Genomic DNA, 16,832 nt, shown 5'->3' with positions numbered 1-16,832 from the left:
AATGTAACAAAAATAGCTGAGGAATCTGAGACTGCTATTTCCTCTCATCGACTTTAAGTTGCAGAAGATTAGCATGTGTATGTAAGTAGCATGTAACCACTAAGTCTGGGTCATTACATGTAATATTGAAAAATGGAGCATCTTTAACAGCTTCTACATAGTCAAACTTGCTGCCACTTGAACACACTTGCTTGGAAACATTTCATGCTTACACCATAAAGTCAAAAAATACCAACACATAAATATACAAAGAGGATTATCACAGGTATAATCTTTCAAAAGAAGTATTAGAAAAATCATAACATCAATTTCTTTAAAAGAAATCACTATTGTAAATAACCCTTATGCAATATGGTAACTGTAAGTTTATTTAGATCCACTGACAAATCTATTTGCAGCGTATTTAGCTAAGAAATGAATCCCCGGAGGGAAATTTTTATTAATTTCTAATTAGTTCTAAATAGATGCCTAATTTTGTCAATCAGATGTACTTACTGGGATGGAGACATTTGACTGTCATTTTCTTCATCATCTTTACATGGCTGTATTTTACCATAGTAAAGTGGGTCACCAAGTGACTGCAAAATTGTTAGCTTTGTTTTCTGATACTGATTACCGGCTTCACATTCAAATACATAATCATCTTTAACATCCTGAAAATGATAGGAACATCCCAGATAAATACGTTCTCTAGTAAACACATAATCATAATTTAAAAAAATGAGAAATAAATGACACATTAATTTAGGAAAACAAATGGCACTTAGGCGACACCCCTATATAAGATTGCCTAAGAGAATGAAACTCAGGATCCTTTTTAACACAGAATTTTGTGAACTGAGCTCTAACGGAATACTTATAACGGAATACTTAAATAATCAAGGCTTTGTGAAATATGAAGAATGTCATTCATTGGACTTATTAATGTAAACATTAAAACTTTTGAAGGTAAATGTTTCTGTCATTTGTTTTTCACTGTTGCAATGCAAAATATCTCTCACTTCACAGACTAATGTATATTTTATTTCTTCCCAAAGCAATTAACTATAATTAGGCAAATTCAAATAAAATGCGTCTCTTAGAATGGTTACCAACTATTCTTTTGCAACAAATTACAAGAGTACATGATCAAATTACAAATAAAAATAACATTCCTTCAACTAATTTTTATCTCGATAAATAAACTGAAAAAAGAAAACTGTCCTCTAAAATAATCCTTATTTTATGCAAAACAAAACTAAATAGTTCCTTGTTGAAATTCACTGAACCATTATTAAGTCCTTTGGAAAATAAAAATTCCAAGCTAATGGCAATTTCACTTATGCTTAACAAATTCAGACCCTAGAGTAGAAACAGTATCATGAGAAATGGAAATTGCAATGTTACTTACATGGGCAGGCCAAACTGTTGGCTGTGAATCATCAGATTTGATAGATTTTTCCACCTTAGCATATTTCTCCACCTAAGCAGTCAAATCAACAGAATACCAGATGTAACAAAATCAGTATGATCAAAAAATACCCTAAATTAGTCCATATAGAAAAAAAATATATCTGGGGCTGGAGTGATAATACAACAGGTAGGGCTTTTGCCTTACACATGGCCCAGCACCCTCCATAGTTCCCCAAGCACCAACAGCCAGGATTATAGGAGTAATTCCTCAGTGCAGGGCCAGGAGTAACCCCTGTGGCCCAAAACCACACACACACACACACACACACACACACACACACACACACACACACACACACACACACACACACACACACACACACACACACACACACACACACGCGTGTGTGTGTATATATATATATACACATATATATATATATATGAATGATCACTTTTCAAGAAATAACAGTAAAGGTTATACAATCTGGCCTATTCTGTGAGTGAAAAAAACATCAGGAAATCATAATGAAATAATAACAAGAACAAAACCAAAAAACCGAAACATGAGAAGCTTTTTATTCATCTTAAGTAAAATATGACAAGTCATCTTGTGGCTATTATTGCTGCTCTAAAATAAGTCAGTATCAAAACATTTCATTTTTATTTGAATTAATGTGAAATACAGCTTCTGAAACTGAGCTGTCAACTTAAAAAAACAATTATTCAGTTTTTGAAAGTAGTAAGAATCTTTATTTTTCCTAAAGTATAAGCAGTGGTGGTTAAACGTAGAAATCTTATATAAAAATAAGTACAGTTTAAAAGCTTACTTACATCCACTTCAGAAGGAACAGCCAAATTAAAGGGACTCTGTTTCCACATATCCACACACTGAAAAAGTAAAAATAGTGTTAATAAGATAAAAACTGAAAAGGACAAGGCTTCTGGCACAATAACTTCATTTAAAAATTAACTTACATTTCCTGCCTTAGAAATTTTCAGGTCATAATGCTGACCTGCCTTTCTTTCCTTTCTTTTTTGTAAGAAGTCAAGTAATTTCAGTTGAGGAGGAGGTGGACAATGTGAGAGATCTTGCTGCCGATTCAGAGAGGACCTGGAATACCTCTTAAAACACCTGAAATACAGAGACATAGAAACTAATGACTTATCAAAAAAATGTAGAATATTTAAAGTTCTATTAATCAATATTACATAAAATAAAGTTACAGTATCTGTGGAATAATTTCACTTGCTATGCAATGTCCTAACCAGAAGATCCCAAACTCAGGGGCTACCAACCCTTTCCAGAAACACAAACACATGCAAAACACAGCACACATGTACATGCATGTGTACACACACGTATTATTTATATACATGTGTACGTATATGTTTTGTTTATATATATGTGCATGTATGTATGTGCCCACACATATCACCACTCTGAAACTCTACTTTCCTCACAAAACAATTATAAAATGTGCCTCAAATTGTATCCAAGGTTACTACCATCCCTGGATCATTCCAGCCTGGGCCAGAGGGTGGTAATTCCCACTTTGGGAAACAGTCCTGGGCACTGATGAATACAAAACAAAATCCTTTCCTGTACAACAAATCTGAAAAGAGGATAAGTAGTAAGGCACTTGGACCAGAAAAAAAGTACTGTTTTTTAGTGTTAGGGAGAGGTAAGAAAAGGGAAGGGAAGGATTCTTTGAAAAAAATCTACGTGACTTGACATGAATGACAAGAGAAAACCACCTATAACATCAGAAAATGAGTACTTGAAACGAAGAATTTTGAAAGGTGCTAAAGCAAAAACAAATTTGGTTTTATTACTTCATTTCTGGGGGGCCACGCTCAGCAGCACTCAGGGGGTCATATCGGGTGCCTGGGGTAAAATCCTGTTCGGCCACATGCAAGACAAATACAAGACAAGCACCAACATAATTTTTTTTAAAAAAGAGAAAGGGCTTAAGTATGAGGCTTAAGTTCAATGATTCAGCACCAGATACAGCCCACCCATACCCTGGTGGTCTTCAAATAACAGTGAGCCCAAGCAATGCTGGTGCAGCCAACAATTAAAATCTCAAAGCAGAGAACACAGGTATTCTCAGAGCACTTAGGGCTACAGAATAATAGATAAGAAAGAGGCCTTTCAAATCTATAACATGTTTAAATGGCCATTACCAAGATTTGCTTCCCAAACGGGAGATGTCAGATCAGAGCTACTCCCAGCAATTCTTGGTTGACTACCAATAGATGATTCGATGCTAGGGCTTGAGAATGTGGTGGTGCTGCTGGACCCTGAGGTGTGGGAACGAGTCACATCTGACTGTTCTCAGAGATCCTCAAGGCACAATTAACAGTGTTCATCATGCAGGCCAGGAATCCAATCAGGATCTTATAAAAGCTAACTGTGCGCTCTTCTCTAGCACCCCGACTCCCATTTTTATTTTTAAAATTTGCTTACTCATGAATGTGGGGGCAATGCCTGGCACTGATCAGGAACTATTCATGACCAAGAATTGTACTGCCTGGGGTTCACTCTTGGCAGTGCTCGGGCTCTCTGTAGGCCAAGGACTGAATCAAGTCCTCTTGCATGTAAAGCAAGCTATCAGCCTGCTGAACTTTTCTCTCTGGGCTGCTCATAAATATTTCTCCTCCTCTTCACCCCCCACTTCCTTCTCTTTGTTGTTGCAATGACCAAGAATTGCACTCAAGGTTGTGAGGCTTGCACACTCCCTCATGTGCTCACCACGGTCTGTACTCTAGTTGAGGCACACAGGCGATAGGTGTGGTTCTTAGTTGGAGGGTGGGAAAAAGGATCCCTCAGTACGTACATGTATGCTCCCAGGGATTGGAATTCGTTGTCATGGAATCTGTACATCTCACTTTCTTACAATACTTAGAGTTTTACCCCCTTTTTCTGGTGCTCATACCCCTGGCTGTAGAGTTAGTAACTAGGGATGATTCAAGATAGCAGAGCATCAAGGCTCAAACATCAAATCTGCCAGGACCACAAAGATGATGTGTGGGACATCAATAATTTGAATTCATAACCGTATGCTTAAGTAGGCTCTCTAAGTTATCTGCTGTTCCTCTCAAAACCAGGGGATGCTTTCATGGAAGTTATATATATTTTTTTCTTTTGTGTTTGGGCTATACCCTGCTATGCTCAAGGCTTACTGTGGCTTTGCACTCAGGGATCACTCGTGATGGTGATCAAGGGAACATATGGAGTCTCAATGACTGAACCCAGGTTGGGGGCGTGCAAGGCAACTTACTCACTGTACTATCTCTTCTACCCTTCTTTCAAAGAAATTTTAAGCAGTGGCTTAAAATAACGTCTTATGGGGCAGGAGATAGGAGTAATTAGAGCACTTGCATACTTTGAGGGAAAGAAAAAAGAACAGCAAAATTTAAAGCCACCTATCTAGAACATCATTTTACACATCCACAGAGGCGATTTTACCTTTTCATTGGGCGTGTATTCATCTTTTGCCTGTTATAGAGTAGTCTGTTTGCAGTGCAGGCTACTGCTATAGAAGGATCAAGACACAATGGTTCAGCTGTAGCTAATATCAGTTGGCTCTCAAGCAAAAGTTTGTCTTCCTGAAACATTTAAGAGTTTATGTCAATACCGGCTTAGACTTTCAACTTATACATATTATTCATCTAGAAATATTACACATAAGTCAGCTAAGAACTATAGTAACTGATTATTTTAAAATAACTGAGAAAACGTTTTCAGAAGCCTATCATTCCTTTTCTAGTTAGTAGCTATATTATTTCTAAAGAATTTCCCCTTAATAACTACTAGCCACCACTGTACAGTTTATACAGGAACAGCAAAACTGATGCCGCAACTGCTCTCATCATCAATCTTCAGAGTAAAAATCAAGATCCTAACAATCATCAATAGTGACCACTGAGCTTTTATTAATTTTGTGTGTGTGTGTTTGTTTGGTCAGGTGATGCTCAGGGGTTACTCCTGGCAGTGCTCAGAGGACCATATGGGATGCCAGGGATCGAATCTGTGTCAAACGCAAGCAAGGCAGGTGCCCTACATGCTATACTACAGCTGTGGCCCCAAACACTTTTATTTCTAAATAATCATTCAATAGTTTTTGCCTTTTGTTGATGAAGACTATAGCCCAAACAGAGACAATTTACTACTACTATTACAAGTGACTTGTATTTCATAATCTTACTTCATAACTGGATTAAATTATTATTTTCTGTTCAGGCTTACACTATTTTAACACCAATCCCTTCACCGGTGCCCACTACCCTATTCTTTTCTAAAGCAGCAGAGAATTTAATATACACTCTGTGATGAGGCTAGCACTGAAGAGCTATTTGGCTAGTCTCATGGTTAAGGCCCCCTCATGTTTTAAGTATACTTAACAAAGACAGGTTATGCCTTCTCTAGCATTCTATATAACTGGAAATCAGTATCTGTTTATATTCACGGAAGAAACAAGACAAATTTCTTCTGTTTGAGAAAGGATGAAAACTGAGTTTCACACAGATTAATAAATCCAATCTTACCCTAATTTCACCCTAGGACTGGTATTTTAAGTACTTGAATTACTACATGTGAAAAAGAGACCACTCACTTCTAAGATAATAATGGAATTCCAAACTACTCTCATTAATGAAACTATGAGCAGACAAGTATTCTAGTTTCTACTTTTCTTGTTAGGGATTAAGAAACAAAATGACTAACCTGGGTCCATTTATGGTTATCACTTGTAATTGAATGCACATCACAGATTAAAGTCTAGGAGAAGTAAACATTAAAAAATATATTTATGTATGCAAGCATCTGAAAACATTTTCTAGAACAACAACAAAAACAACAACAACAAAAAACAAAAAAACTTGCCTTACCTGCATTGTTGGACGTAAGAGAATGTGTCTACTCTGGTAACCAGGAGATTTCATATTACTAGACTGTCTATAGTCACGTATTTCTGCTATAACACAGCCACAATGAAAAATATTAACCTGTTTTGAATGAAAATATTTAAATGTCATTTCTCAAAAGGCTCCAGAAATGAGTTTATTTCAATGTTTTAGATTCTTTCACTTTCAGTTATTTCTTAGAACACACACACACACACACACACACATACACACACGTTACACACACTTGGTTTTAGGACCACACTCAGGAATGCTCAGAAAATACTCTCAGGAAACCCTCCCGGTTTCTATGCATCTTCTTCCATAATTTCTTGACTTTAGCTACAGAGATTTTTAAATAAATACATTAAAAAAGGTTTAAGAGAAGGGACTGGAGTTAAGCACTGCTCAGCAATGATTCATTGCTCAGGAATCATTGCTGAGCAGTGCTAGAAGAAAATCTTAAGCACAGCCAGATGTGGCCCCAACTAACTCCACCCCACAAAAATCATAGAAGATGTAACTAAATACATGCATTTTAGAAATAGTTCAAGGATAAATAATCTTAAAAAAAACTTATTCCACATAGCCATCTATGTCTCTTAAAGTTAACTTAAAGATCCAAAAAAAGATATTTTATTTTTTATACCTGAGATTTTTCTAGTAGATCAACCAAAATAGGAGGTAATTCTTCTGCATCTAAGTATTCAAGCAATTCCCCTTCTTCATAAGGCAGTCGAATGGTCTCAGAATCTTAATTTTAAAACAAAGTTTCTTAAAAATAATCAGATCACTGATAGGCCTAGTGGCATAACTTAAAAACTTTTTATTTTAAAAAAGACCCAAAAAACTTTAGGTGCACCTGAGGTACATTAAATCTTATGAGCTTATGTAAAGGATGACAGCGATACAATGATACTGCTAAAAAACTTTAAAAATGACATGACTCAGACCAGAAAGAAGAACAATACATTAACATTCTGTAGAAAAATATCTGACATACCACAAAATCAATCAAAAAAGTCAGACTGACAAAATTCCAATATCAAGAACTCTAAGTTTCTTCAAAATTTCTTATTCTTAATCTGAAAACCAAAGTGGTCTGGTACCTAATCTCAAAAATGTCATATACAGAAAATTTTCTTAATATTATATTTTCATTAAACGTCCAACTCACTAACAAAGCTTAACTAGATGAGTTCCATGCAGAACCTGTTAACATCACCTCAAAATTTAGATGACTTTAGAGGAAAATCTGTATATTTAGAAATGAAAAATTTAAGTTACATTTTATTTTTACTTCAAAAATCCATGTTAATCAGAATGCTTAAATATGCATGTTAAATATAAAGACTGAATATGCATGTTAATCAAATGCATATTTAGGAAGACAAATAGAAGAGATGACTTCTAGTGTTCTCCACAGAACATTAAATAGTGGAAAATCTGGGATCAAAGTTTTATTACTACTGATCTACTAATCTAATGAATGAACACTTAGCTGGCTAAGAACTACTTTTTAAAAACTGAATCACTATGAATTTAAGTTACAAAGATTAATATATAGTCTTCAGGCTTACACTATTTTAACACCAATCCCTTCACCAGTGCCCACTACCCTCCACCAATATCCTGTTTCCCTCCTGCCCCACCAGCCTGCCTCTGTGATAGGCCCTTTTCCCTCTTCCATTGTCCTAGTGTTCCCTTCCCTGTCTTAAAGAACTACTTCTTAAAAAGAGCACATTCTACCTGAAAGAGTAATTCTTATACAGCTTCTACTTTCTGGAGGTTCTTACCTGATCCATTTTTTCCCCTGAGCATTAGGGAATATCCCTCATTTCCTGGGTATAAATTGACCACTAAACATGACAATGTCTCCTGCATAACAAGCTTCTCTAGCAAATTCACATTTCTTCGTAATTTCTGCTTTAAAGAGAAGCAGAGTTCATTAAAATAATCCAATAAAACCTTACCAAATAATGTTATAATTTAACAAAAGCAGACTGGATTGGTATGTCTACATTATAATTCTAACTATAAGAAAAAGATTCACACATTATAGCCAACAAACAGGACATTTATGTTAGTTTTTGACCTATCACTAGGTTACATACAAATTAATTCAAATCACAAAGGAAGTCTAGTAATTTATACAATAATTACTTAAATATGTACCTTTTAGTATGAAAGTAGCAAATATTAAAAATAAGCAAATCACTGTTAATAAGCACACATGCTAGACTCTTAGCATTTATTAATACAAATAAAAATTCGGGTAAGTCTTCTTCATTGTTACAGGTGAGCATTTCTTAGATATTTTATGTCCTAAATTAGATCCAAACAAGTTTAATAGCACTATGAAATGCTAAAAATAACTAATTGCTAGGAGAAAGTAAGCAATTTTCTATGAATTCAAATTAAAAGCTTCTTTAAAAATCATGGAGTTCAAAGCAAAAATAAATTAAGAAAAATAATACACGTACATCAATATTCATTGTTTTAGCAATGCTTGACAAAATGTGACACATGGAGCAATTTCGTTCATCAATTCTTATTTACAAAGATTATCAGTCAATAAATACTTTTGCCATGATTGTGAAAAACAAAGGCTTAGAATACCACTATAAATAGTCAAACAGAGAGGAAACAAATCTTTATTCTACTGTCACTGTAGGAGGAAAAAAACCCTGTATTTTGAAAATTGTAAAGAAAAAAAGGGCAAACCATTTTATATAAGAAAAAGTAGTGAAAAGTATTTTAATATTTTTGAATATTTAGAAAACCCAATTTGACATGACAGATCAGATAAACTGACAGTGTTAAACAGCACTTCCAGAAACAATTTGGTTTCAGTTTAATTCAAGGTGAGCTATAGGACCGAGTTAAGTAGATCAAAATCTCCTTCCACACAGGAGTTTCTGCTTTGAAGCTGGCACCTTATGGATCAACTACTTAGCAAATCCAGGGGTGACCCAAGAGCACTGAAAATAGACCCGGAACACCACTGGGGATGGGGGGCCCAAAACCAACATCAAAAAACGGACCAAAAAGTCTAAAAGACATCAAAGAATCAAACTCATTTCTGCTGTATTTTTGTTAAATAAAAATGAATTAACTTGACTGTATGCTAATCTTTGTGATCAAACTCACATTTTACTACCATACCTCAATTTCCTACTGTTTTTTTGTTTGAAGGGAGAAGGCCCACACGTGGCAGTGCTTGAGGACCATGCAAGGCCAGAAATCTAAAACAGGGCGCCAGCCTGATAAGCATGTGCTCCAGCCCTCTGAGCCATCTCCCCAGCCAATCTACATATTGCTTTATTAGTTTTCTCTTTCCCATGGAAATGAATGAAGAAAAATTTCTTTCTACACCCCCATCCCGTCTTTAGTCTGCAAATAATTTCTTGAGGGCAAAGAAAAAAAAGCAAAAGATAACACATATTTTACTTTCCCTTTACTTCCAGTGAGATAGTAAACACGGGTCCCCTTTTCTACCCAAGCAGGCTGGCATTAGCCAAGGTTATAAAGAGTCTGGCCTACAAAAACATCAAATTGTACTCAAATAAACACTCAAGTAAAACTGAATTTACCATTTATTTTACATTTTAAAAACTATACATAAAAAAAATCTATACTTACCTTAACCTCAGGTTCTTTTTCACATTCTTCAATATATAAATCATAAAGTTTTTGAAATACAGATTTTCTAAAATTTAATAATAAATAAAATGTGAATCATCATAAAACAAATGCTATTTTGAATTTTTCTATAAGTCTTCAACATCAAAAAATTTAGAGGTGAAGTAGAATAGAATATGGTAGCTAGTAACTTCTTATTTTGATATATTCAAAGTACTTGTGATATGACACTTTTAGTTCAGTCCCATAGAGAGAGGTTAAATGCTGGGTATCATATTTTCTTGATGACTCTAAGATGTCAATAAGTAAGTATTCGTACCTTCCACTAGATAGGTATTTCCTTTTAGGGGGTCTCTGTCGGGCACTTTCAATAACATACTAAAAAAAAAATAAATAAAGTTTATGAAAACAGATTGTCATTTGTATGAACAATTATATTAACTTGAATTAAAACAGATATAAGGTTAAAAAGAATAGTCATTCAAGTCTCAGTAGTACTAACTCATACCTTGTAGGACAAATGGCCAACTTTTAATTAAGCTAAAGTGAACTTTAAATTGCACTAAAACTCAGCTCAATTATGTCACTACTATGACATCTGTAAAATATATAGTATCACAACTTTTATCTTGTGATAGCTCAGAAACAGGTCAGAAAGTTTTAATAAGCTAAAGTTAAGACTATGCATGGTATATTCAATTGTAAAGTCTCTGTATTTTTAAAAATATTTTCCATTGAATTCAATAATTAGAAAACTTGTCAGAATAGAAAAACATACTTTTAGAAATTGTACATATTTTACATTTTTTAAGTAAAGTATCTATTCCTAAGTACTTTAATTTTTATCCTGTAGCACTCTGCGAAATCCAAGTAACAGAAGACACACACATTACCTCCTATTTTTGTATAATGGCAACAAATTACTTACATACTTGTCCTGAGATAATACTTTTTGACAATCATATACAAATAACTCTTAAAACTGAGTTTTGTCAATTAAAGACAATACTATTTCAATGAATGAAATAGAGGTGTCCTGCCCGCATGGCAGAGCCTGGCAAGCTACCCGTGGCGTATTCGATATGCCAAAAACAGTTTACGATAGGTCTCATTCCCCTGACCCATAAGAGGCTCTAATTGTTAGGAAAGACGAGTAAAGAGAGGCTGCAAAAATCTCAGGGCTGAGTGCAATAGAAAAATTACTGGTGCCCACTCGAGTAAATTGACGAACAATGGGATGACAGTGATACTATTTCAATATATAGCTTAGGCATATCTCACCTCTGCACGATCCAAAGCTAGTTCTAATGCTTGCTGCTGTAAAAAGTAAACAAGTGTATTTGGCAATTAGTTATTTTCACACAAATAAAATACACATAACATTTCTGTCTTCAACAAAAAGTTCTAACATATATTCTTTCTTAACTCCACTCTATGTAATATCTTATGAAAGAAAAAAATAGCAACCATGAACATTTGTTATGATAGCAAATTAGAGAAAATAATTCTGAAACCCTTTTCTCCGGCTGATGGGGAAGAAGGAAATTATATGTAATTTTCATTTTCCTCAGCATTCTAAGGGAAATACATGAGAATTCAGGAAAATACATGAATTAAACTGAACAATAACCTCCTTATCTGCTACGAGTCATGAAAACTGGTGTGCTACTATGTTAATTACCTAATAACTTTTTCTATAAGGCAGAGGATCTGTATTACAGAATTTCTAGGTCAGTGTCTAACAGATATACAGTAAACGGTGATTATCATTACCCCTTTTTAATAAATTAAGATACTATCAGTTATATGTTATTTTGTGCTAACCATGTTACTTGTAGTTTCATTAATTCAGTAAAATTACAAAAGAAGTTCATCTTAAAATGATGACACTTTAGTATTACTACTTGACAGCTGCCTGGTTTGAGATCTACCAACAGAACCCTGTCCTTTATCCATTTCTCAGATACTTATTTTAAGGCAAAAGAGTGAAATAAGAAGGTAAGCTCTAGTCTACTCATTTGTAAAATTTTCTTTTGTAATGACACTGAGAATACCAAAATATTCTAAGGTCACAAGCAAATATAATATTCATAGATTCCTTTAACTCTGAGGGTTAAGTATCACACAGAGTTATAATATTTTTAAATTAAAATAGTAATTTTTAATTCTGAGGCACAGAATTTATTTATGAGGACCTAAATTCTTCTATTTCTGCTTTCAATAATTCTACCTACAGGGTGCATAGGATAAAACTCATGGCACCCACCAAAACAAAAGATAGGAGAGTATAAATACCAATGCCTTTGAGAATAATTGAAAACTTTTAAGGGACCATCTCAATCTTGCCTCATGGAATGAGAATTCCTATGACAAGCAAGGTTAACTTTTTTATATACTGCAATTAAAAAAAAAATTTCCCATATCATCAAGCATTATAAAGTGGGAACTGAGATAGAACAGGGGGTAGGGCACTTGTCTTACATGCAATCAACACCACCCCCCATATGGTCCCAGGCATAATCAGGAATGTTCCCTGAGAGCTTAGCCAGAAATAAGCACTGAGAACTGCAGAGTATGCCCCAAAACAAAACAACAAAAAAATGTATTAAGCAGAAAGGGTACAAAATATCCGATCATTCCAAAAGATTATGAATCATTATATTAATGAGTTTTTTAAATCCTGTAAGAAACAGAGTCCCAATATTCAAAATTAAATTTTTGAACATAAGCCATCTTCCAACCCATGAACAGAACCATATCACTACACTTTTTGACCATAAGGTTTTATTCTTTGAAGGGCAGATGGGAATGGACGGTACCAGGTATCAAGCCAGGGCCTCACTTGCAAAGGAAGTAGGAAACAATCTTGGCCTGACAGATACTATGGTGGTTATATTTTTAAACACCAAACTTATACAAAAACTAGTTATAATTAAGTATATTGGCAAGGGAATCTTGTATATAACTGTTATCATTTAAAAAATTTTGAAGGGTTCTGGGTCTATTGTGGCTGAGCTCAAGGGTAACCAAGGCCATACTTGACAAGAGCTCAAGAGAAAGAAGATTAAATTCATTTTCTAAAGTTTATTCAACACAGTGGTAATAATTATTCCTTCACTAGTAAATGCTCTTTTAAAACATCCGAAAATGTTCTTCTTAATTTTTTTGCAAGAGGGGTAGGTGTCACACCACACCCTCGGGGGTGGTGCTCAGGTTTTACTACTCGCAGGGCTTGGGTGACCATATGCCCTGGCAGGAATGGACCTGGAGTTAATCATATGCAAGGCTAGAGGCTTAAACTTTGTACAATCTCTTCGGCTCACTGTCTTTCAATTATTAATGTGCCTTGTCCTATAAGTTTAGTACCTCTAAGTATAAACAAATATACCATCAAATATACTGATTGTATATGTTGATGGTATAAACAAATATGCCATCAAATATACTATCAAATCACTGATGCTGCAAAAATTAATGTAGTTCTAGTAAGCAAGTTACGTTTTCAAATTTAAAATCTCTATTTAACACAGCTTTTTTATTATTTTTTTTTTCTTTTTGGGTCATACCTGGCGATGCACAGGGGGTTACTCCTGGCTCTGTGCTCAGGAATTACTCCTGGCGGTGCTGAGGGGACCATATGGGATGCTGGGAATTGAACCTGGGTCGGCTGTGTGCAAGGCAAACGCCCTACCTGCTGTGCTATTGCTCCAGCCCCTAACACAACTTTAAAATAGAGGAATTTGCACCTATTCCCCCAAACAATTTGTATTTATGCCTATTCTTCTAATGATTTGGATTATAAGAAGAAACATAAATAAGCTCCTATTTTGTAAAAAGTATTTGCATGTGACTACTTAGTAATTTCCTAACCAGGGCAAAGAAAAATATTTATCTGTGCATATGATTACATTTTTATTTAAATTGAAGTACTGTGACTTGCAATACAACAGATGGTAATTTTACATAAACATTGCTCCAGCACCATACCATCACCAAGGTACCCAGGTCCCTCCACAGGCCTTCCCTTAACTAATATAGGTGTTTCTATAAAGATGAAAAAAATGAACATTCTGAAACACAAATATGAACATACTGAGCTTTGGCTTACCATTATGGTATCAAATAAGACATTCAAGAAGATAAAACTTAGGTGCGCTGATATACTGGAATGAAAACCATTTCTTGAATATAGATCTTAAGAGTACTGCAAAAGCAAGAAAAGTCCCATTAAAAAGTTACTGAAAGATTTTTTTTCTAAAAAAGGAAAACTATTCAAGGCATATATATTCCTAATACTTCTCCATGATCACTAATTCATGTAGCACAATTTACTCTTATTGTTGAGTAGTTCTAAGGAGGTAGGGCAAATAATTTTGGCAAGTTACATTTTAAAAAATAATATCCAGAAGGGAAAAGTTTTTGAATTCCGCGTATCAAACCCGGTGTCACCATTACTATTTCTTTTTAGTACTCTAGCACCTTAGCCCATGACCCTGCTCACTCACTGTCCAGTTCCATTTTTACAAAACAGATTTCCTGGCCGTCGTGATGAGTTAAGATAACCCCCTAAATGCCCAACTGCATTTTCCAGAAGCGGCTTCAACCCTTCAGCTCTTTCCTCCAAGCGGCCCAGGCACCGAAGTAGCTCATTCCTCTGAAATACAAATTCTCAACTCAGGAGTTGACCTTAGGTGGGTTAACCATGCCGCTGACTCCTCAGAGATTCCCATTTATTGGTTTGGTCTGGGACCCAAGGAGCACACAGCTGGGTGCTAACCAGTGTGGAAATTCACTGCTGTGTTCTCTCTGCCTGGTAGAGACAACGTTTGTTTGCTCTGAAAGATGCTTTCAACCTAAAACAACCTGAGATTTTGTGTCTACACACAACTGGGTAAATGCAAGTCTTCCAAATAATTTCCAAACATAAAAATTGCTGTCTATTTAAAAGTGTTTTGGTGGGTTGTCTACTAAAATAAAAAGCTTAGGTTTTGCCAGTTTGGGTTAAAAATAAAGGATGGTGATAAAAGGTTGGTGACCTTTTGGTACTACATACACTAGTTACTAAACACACTACTTTAAAAAAAAAACAACACTTAAGAGGCACAAGGATAAACTACCGTTGTCATCTGCATTTTAATTGAACGAGTGGCGGGGCCAGACTTTCCATCTTTAACCTCATACTCTCTACTAGCCTGCAGACCCTTCAATCCCGTCCATGTCAAAAGCCGGGCATTTGAAACCAACACCCTATTCCCCGGCCGGGAAAATTCCCCCCCTTAATGTTACATTTCTGTTATCACCCAAATGTAACAAATATGTTACATTTCGTGAGCTGTACTCTGGAGCATCACCTTCGCGTGTCTCTATACCAGGGTTCTTTGTTTTGCTTCGTCTTTGGGCCACCCCTCCGCGACGCCCAGGTTTTACTCCTCTTACTCCTGGCTCCGTGCTCAGGGATCGACCACTCCGGGTGGGGCTCGACAGACCTTAAGGCGTGCCGGGGATCGAACCCGAGTCGACCGCGTTCAAGGCGCGCCCCCTCCTCGCTCGGTTCCGACCTCTCTAGCTCCGTACCAGGGCTCTAACGTAGTTTTGAGAACGCGGTCTCTCCCCTCCCCGCGGGGGTTAGGAGACACCGTTTCCGTCGCCAAATTCATTTCTCTCCAGCAACCGAGGTAGCCAACAAGTCCATTAATCCCACCATCCACATGGGTTCGGATCTCTTCCAGCTAACTGAGCTTTGGTATCAACTCGGGCTTCGGCGGCCCCGCCGCTGCTGCGAGGCGAAGCCAGCGGCCTTTATTCAATATGGACACCTAGAATCCCGCCTCTGGCCTCCCCTCCCCCTCAACCAGGCGCTATTGCAAATTCTTGCAGGTGTTGGAAATACCTCGAAATGGAACCTAAAAGTAAAAATGGAAATAATACTAATAACAAAAAACTACAAAAAAAAAAAAAAAAACGCGGGTTGGTAAGCCGTGGCGCGAGGCAGCAGCGGAGGTCGGTCGCGAAGCCGCCCGGCGCGTTCAGGATCGGCGTCTCCGGGAATAACGTCTTCCTCCGCGAGCTCCCGGGGCCGGAAAGCAGCCAGAACCGCTCCGGAAGCCGCTCGCTCACCTCCGACCCCGGTCAGATCTCGCGCGCCTAACCTTCCCGCTGCCACGCCCACTCGCTTCGGCGCACCTGTGCGGGCCTCCAGCGAGGCAGGCCTTAGGACCCCGTCGCAGGCTGGTCCGGGAAAGGGCTTAACGTTAGCCTGCGGTGCAGGCTTCAGCCCAAATTCTAGCTCTCACGCCCCCTCGCCTACACGCCGCCTCTGAGCCACCGAGAGCTTGGTCCAGCACCCGCACTTCCGGCTGGGCGCTGGGCGGGGCGAGCGGGCGACCGCGTAAGGAAGGGGCGGGGCTAACGTGACGCTCTGGAGGCGGGGCTTGTGCAGGCCGATGCTGCGTCCCTAGAGTCTGAGCTTAGCACTGGCTGGGCTGGGAGAATCTTCGCCCATTGCCTACTGCTCTGCCCTCTCCTGATGCTACTCCCTACGGATTACGGTATCACTTGGTACATTTGTAGTATATGCACCAAATCTGTGTAGTTTCAAACCACTTTGATAATTCCCATTCAGCACCTTTTTTTTTTCCCCAAAAGAATTCCTCTCCTGGACATCAGTTAACTGGATTTATTTCATGCAATGGAGCATGTGATCCTTTGATGTCTGTCTTTTTTTTTCGAAAAGTATGTTTTCTAGGTTTACGTACCATATAGCAGTATTAATATTTCTTTCCATTTCGTGGAGGAGCGTCAGAGGGATCACAGCTGGAGTTGCTCAGTGGGTATTTCTGGTCCTGGAGTGACCTGTTGGCATTGCAATGATATTGCCCCATACAAGGCAA

The 16,832-nt window shown here is 37.1% G+C and overlaps 1 protein-coding gene across 15 annotated transcripts in view; it reads right to left on the bottom strand.

Moving 5' to 3' along the window:
• SUPT20H (SPT20 homolog, SAGA complex component) overlaps positions 1 to 16,292 on the bottom strand; it is a 32,530-nt gene extending 16,238 nt beyond the window's left edge. For 7 of the 15 annotated variants that reach the window (XM_055133771.1, XM_055133796.1, XM_055133808.1 and 4 more), the window contains exons 1-14: positions 16,126 to 16,292; positions 14,051 to 14,146; positions 11,224 to 11,259; positions 10,262 to 10,320; positions 9,943 to 10,009; positions 8,097 to 8,226; positions 6,950 to 7,053; positions 6,286 to 6,402; positions 6,122 to 6,175; positions 4,865 to 5,004; positions 2,371 to 2,527; positions 2,227 to 2,283; positions 1,391 to 1,462; positions 496 to 653 (exon numbers count right to left, since the gene is read on the bottom strand). In XM_055133771.1, coding sequence (XP_054989746.1) covers positions 496 to 653; positions 1,391 to 1,462; positions 2,227 to 2,283; positions 2,371 to 2,527; positions 4,865 to 5,004; positions 6,122 to 6,175; positions 6,286 to 6,402; positions 6,950 to 7,053; positions 8,097 to 8,226; positions 9,943 to 10,009; positions 10,262 to 10,320; positions 11,224 to 11,259; positions 14,051 to 14,053 — 1,154 coding nt within the window. In that variant the 5' untranslated portion in view covers positions 14,054 to 14,146; positions 16,126 to 16,292. The other 8 variants (XM_055133790.1, XM_055133816.1, XM_055133826.1 and 5 more) reach the window with 4 other exon arrangements.
• Between the last annotated feature and the right edge of the window lie 540 nt (positions 16,293 to 16,832).

The sequence above is a fragment of the Sorex araneus genome, chromosome 1, assembly GCF_027595985.1.
Source record: "Sorex araneus isolate mSorAra2 chromosome 1, mSorAra2.pri, whole genome shotgun sequence".
NCBI lineage: Eukaryota > Metazoa > Chordata > Mammalia > Eulipotyphla > Soricidae > Sorex > Sorex araneus.
This window is presented reverse-complemented; position numbering and strand designations above follow the sequence as displayed.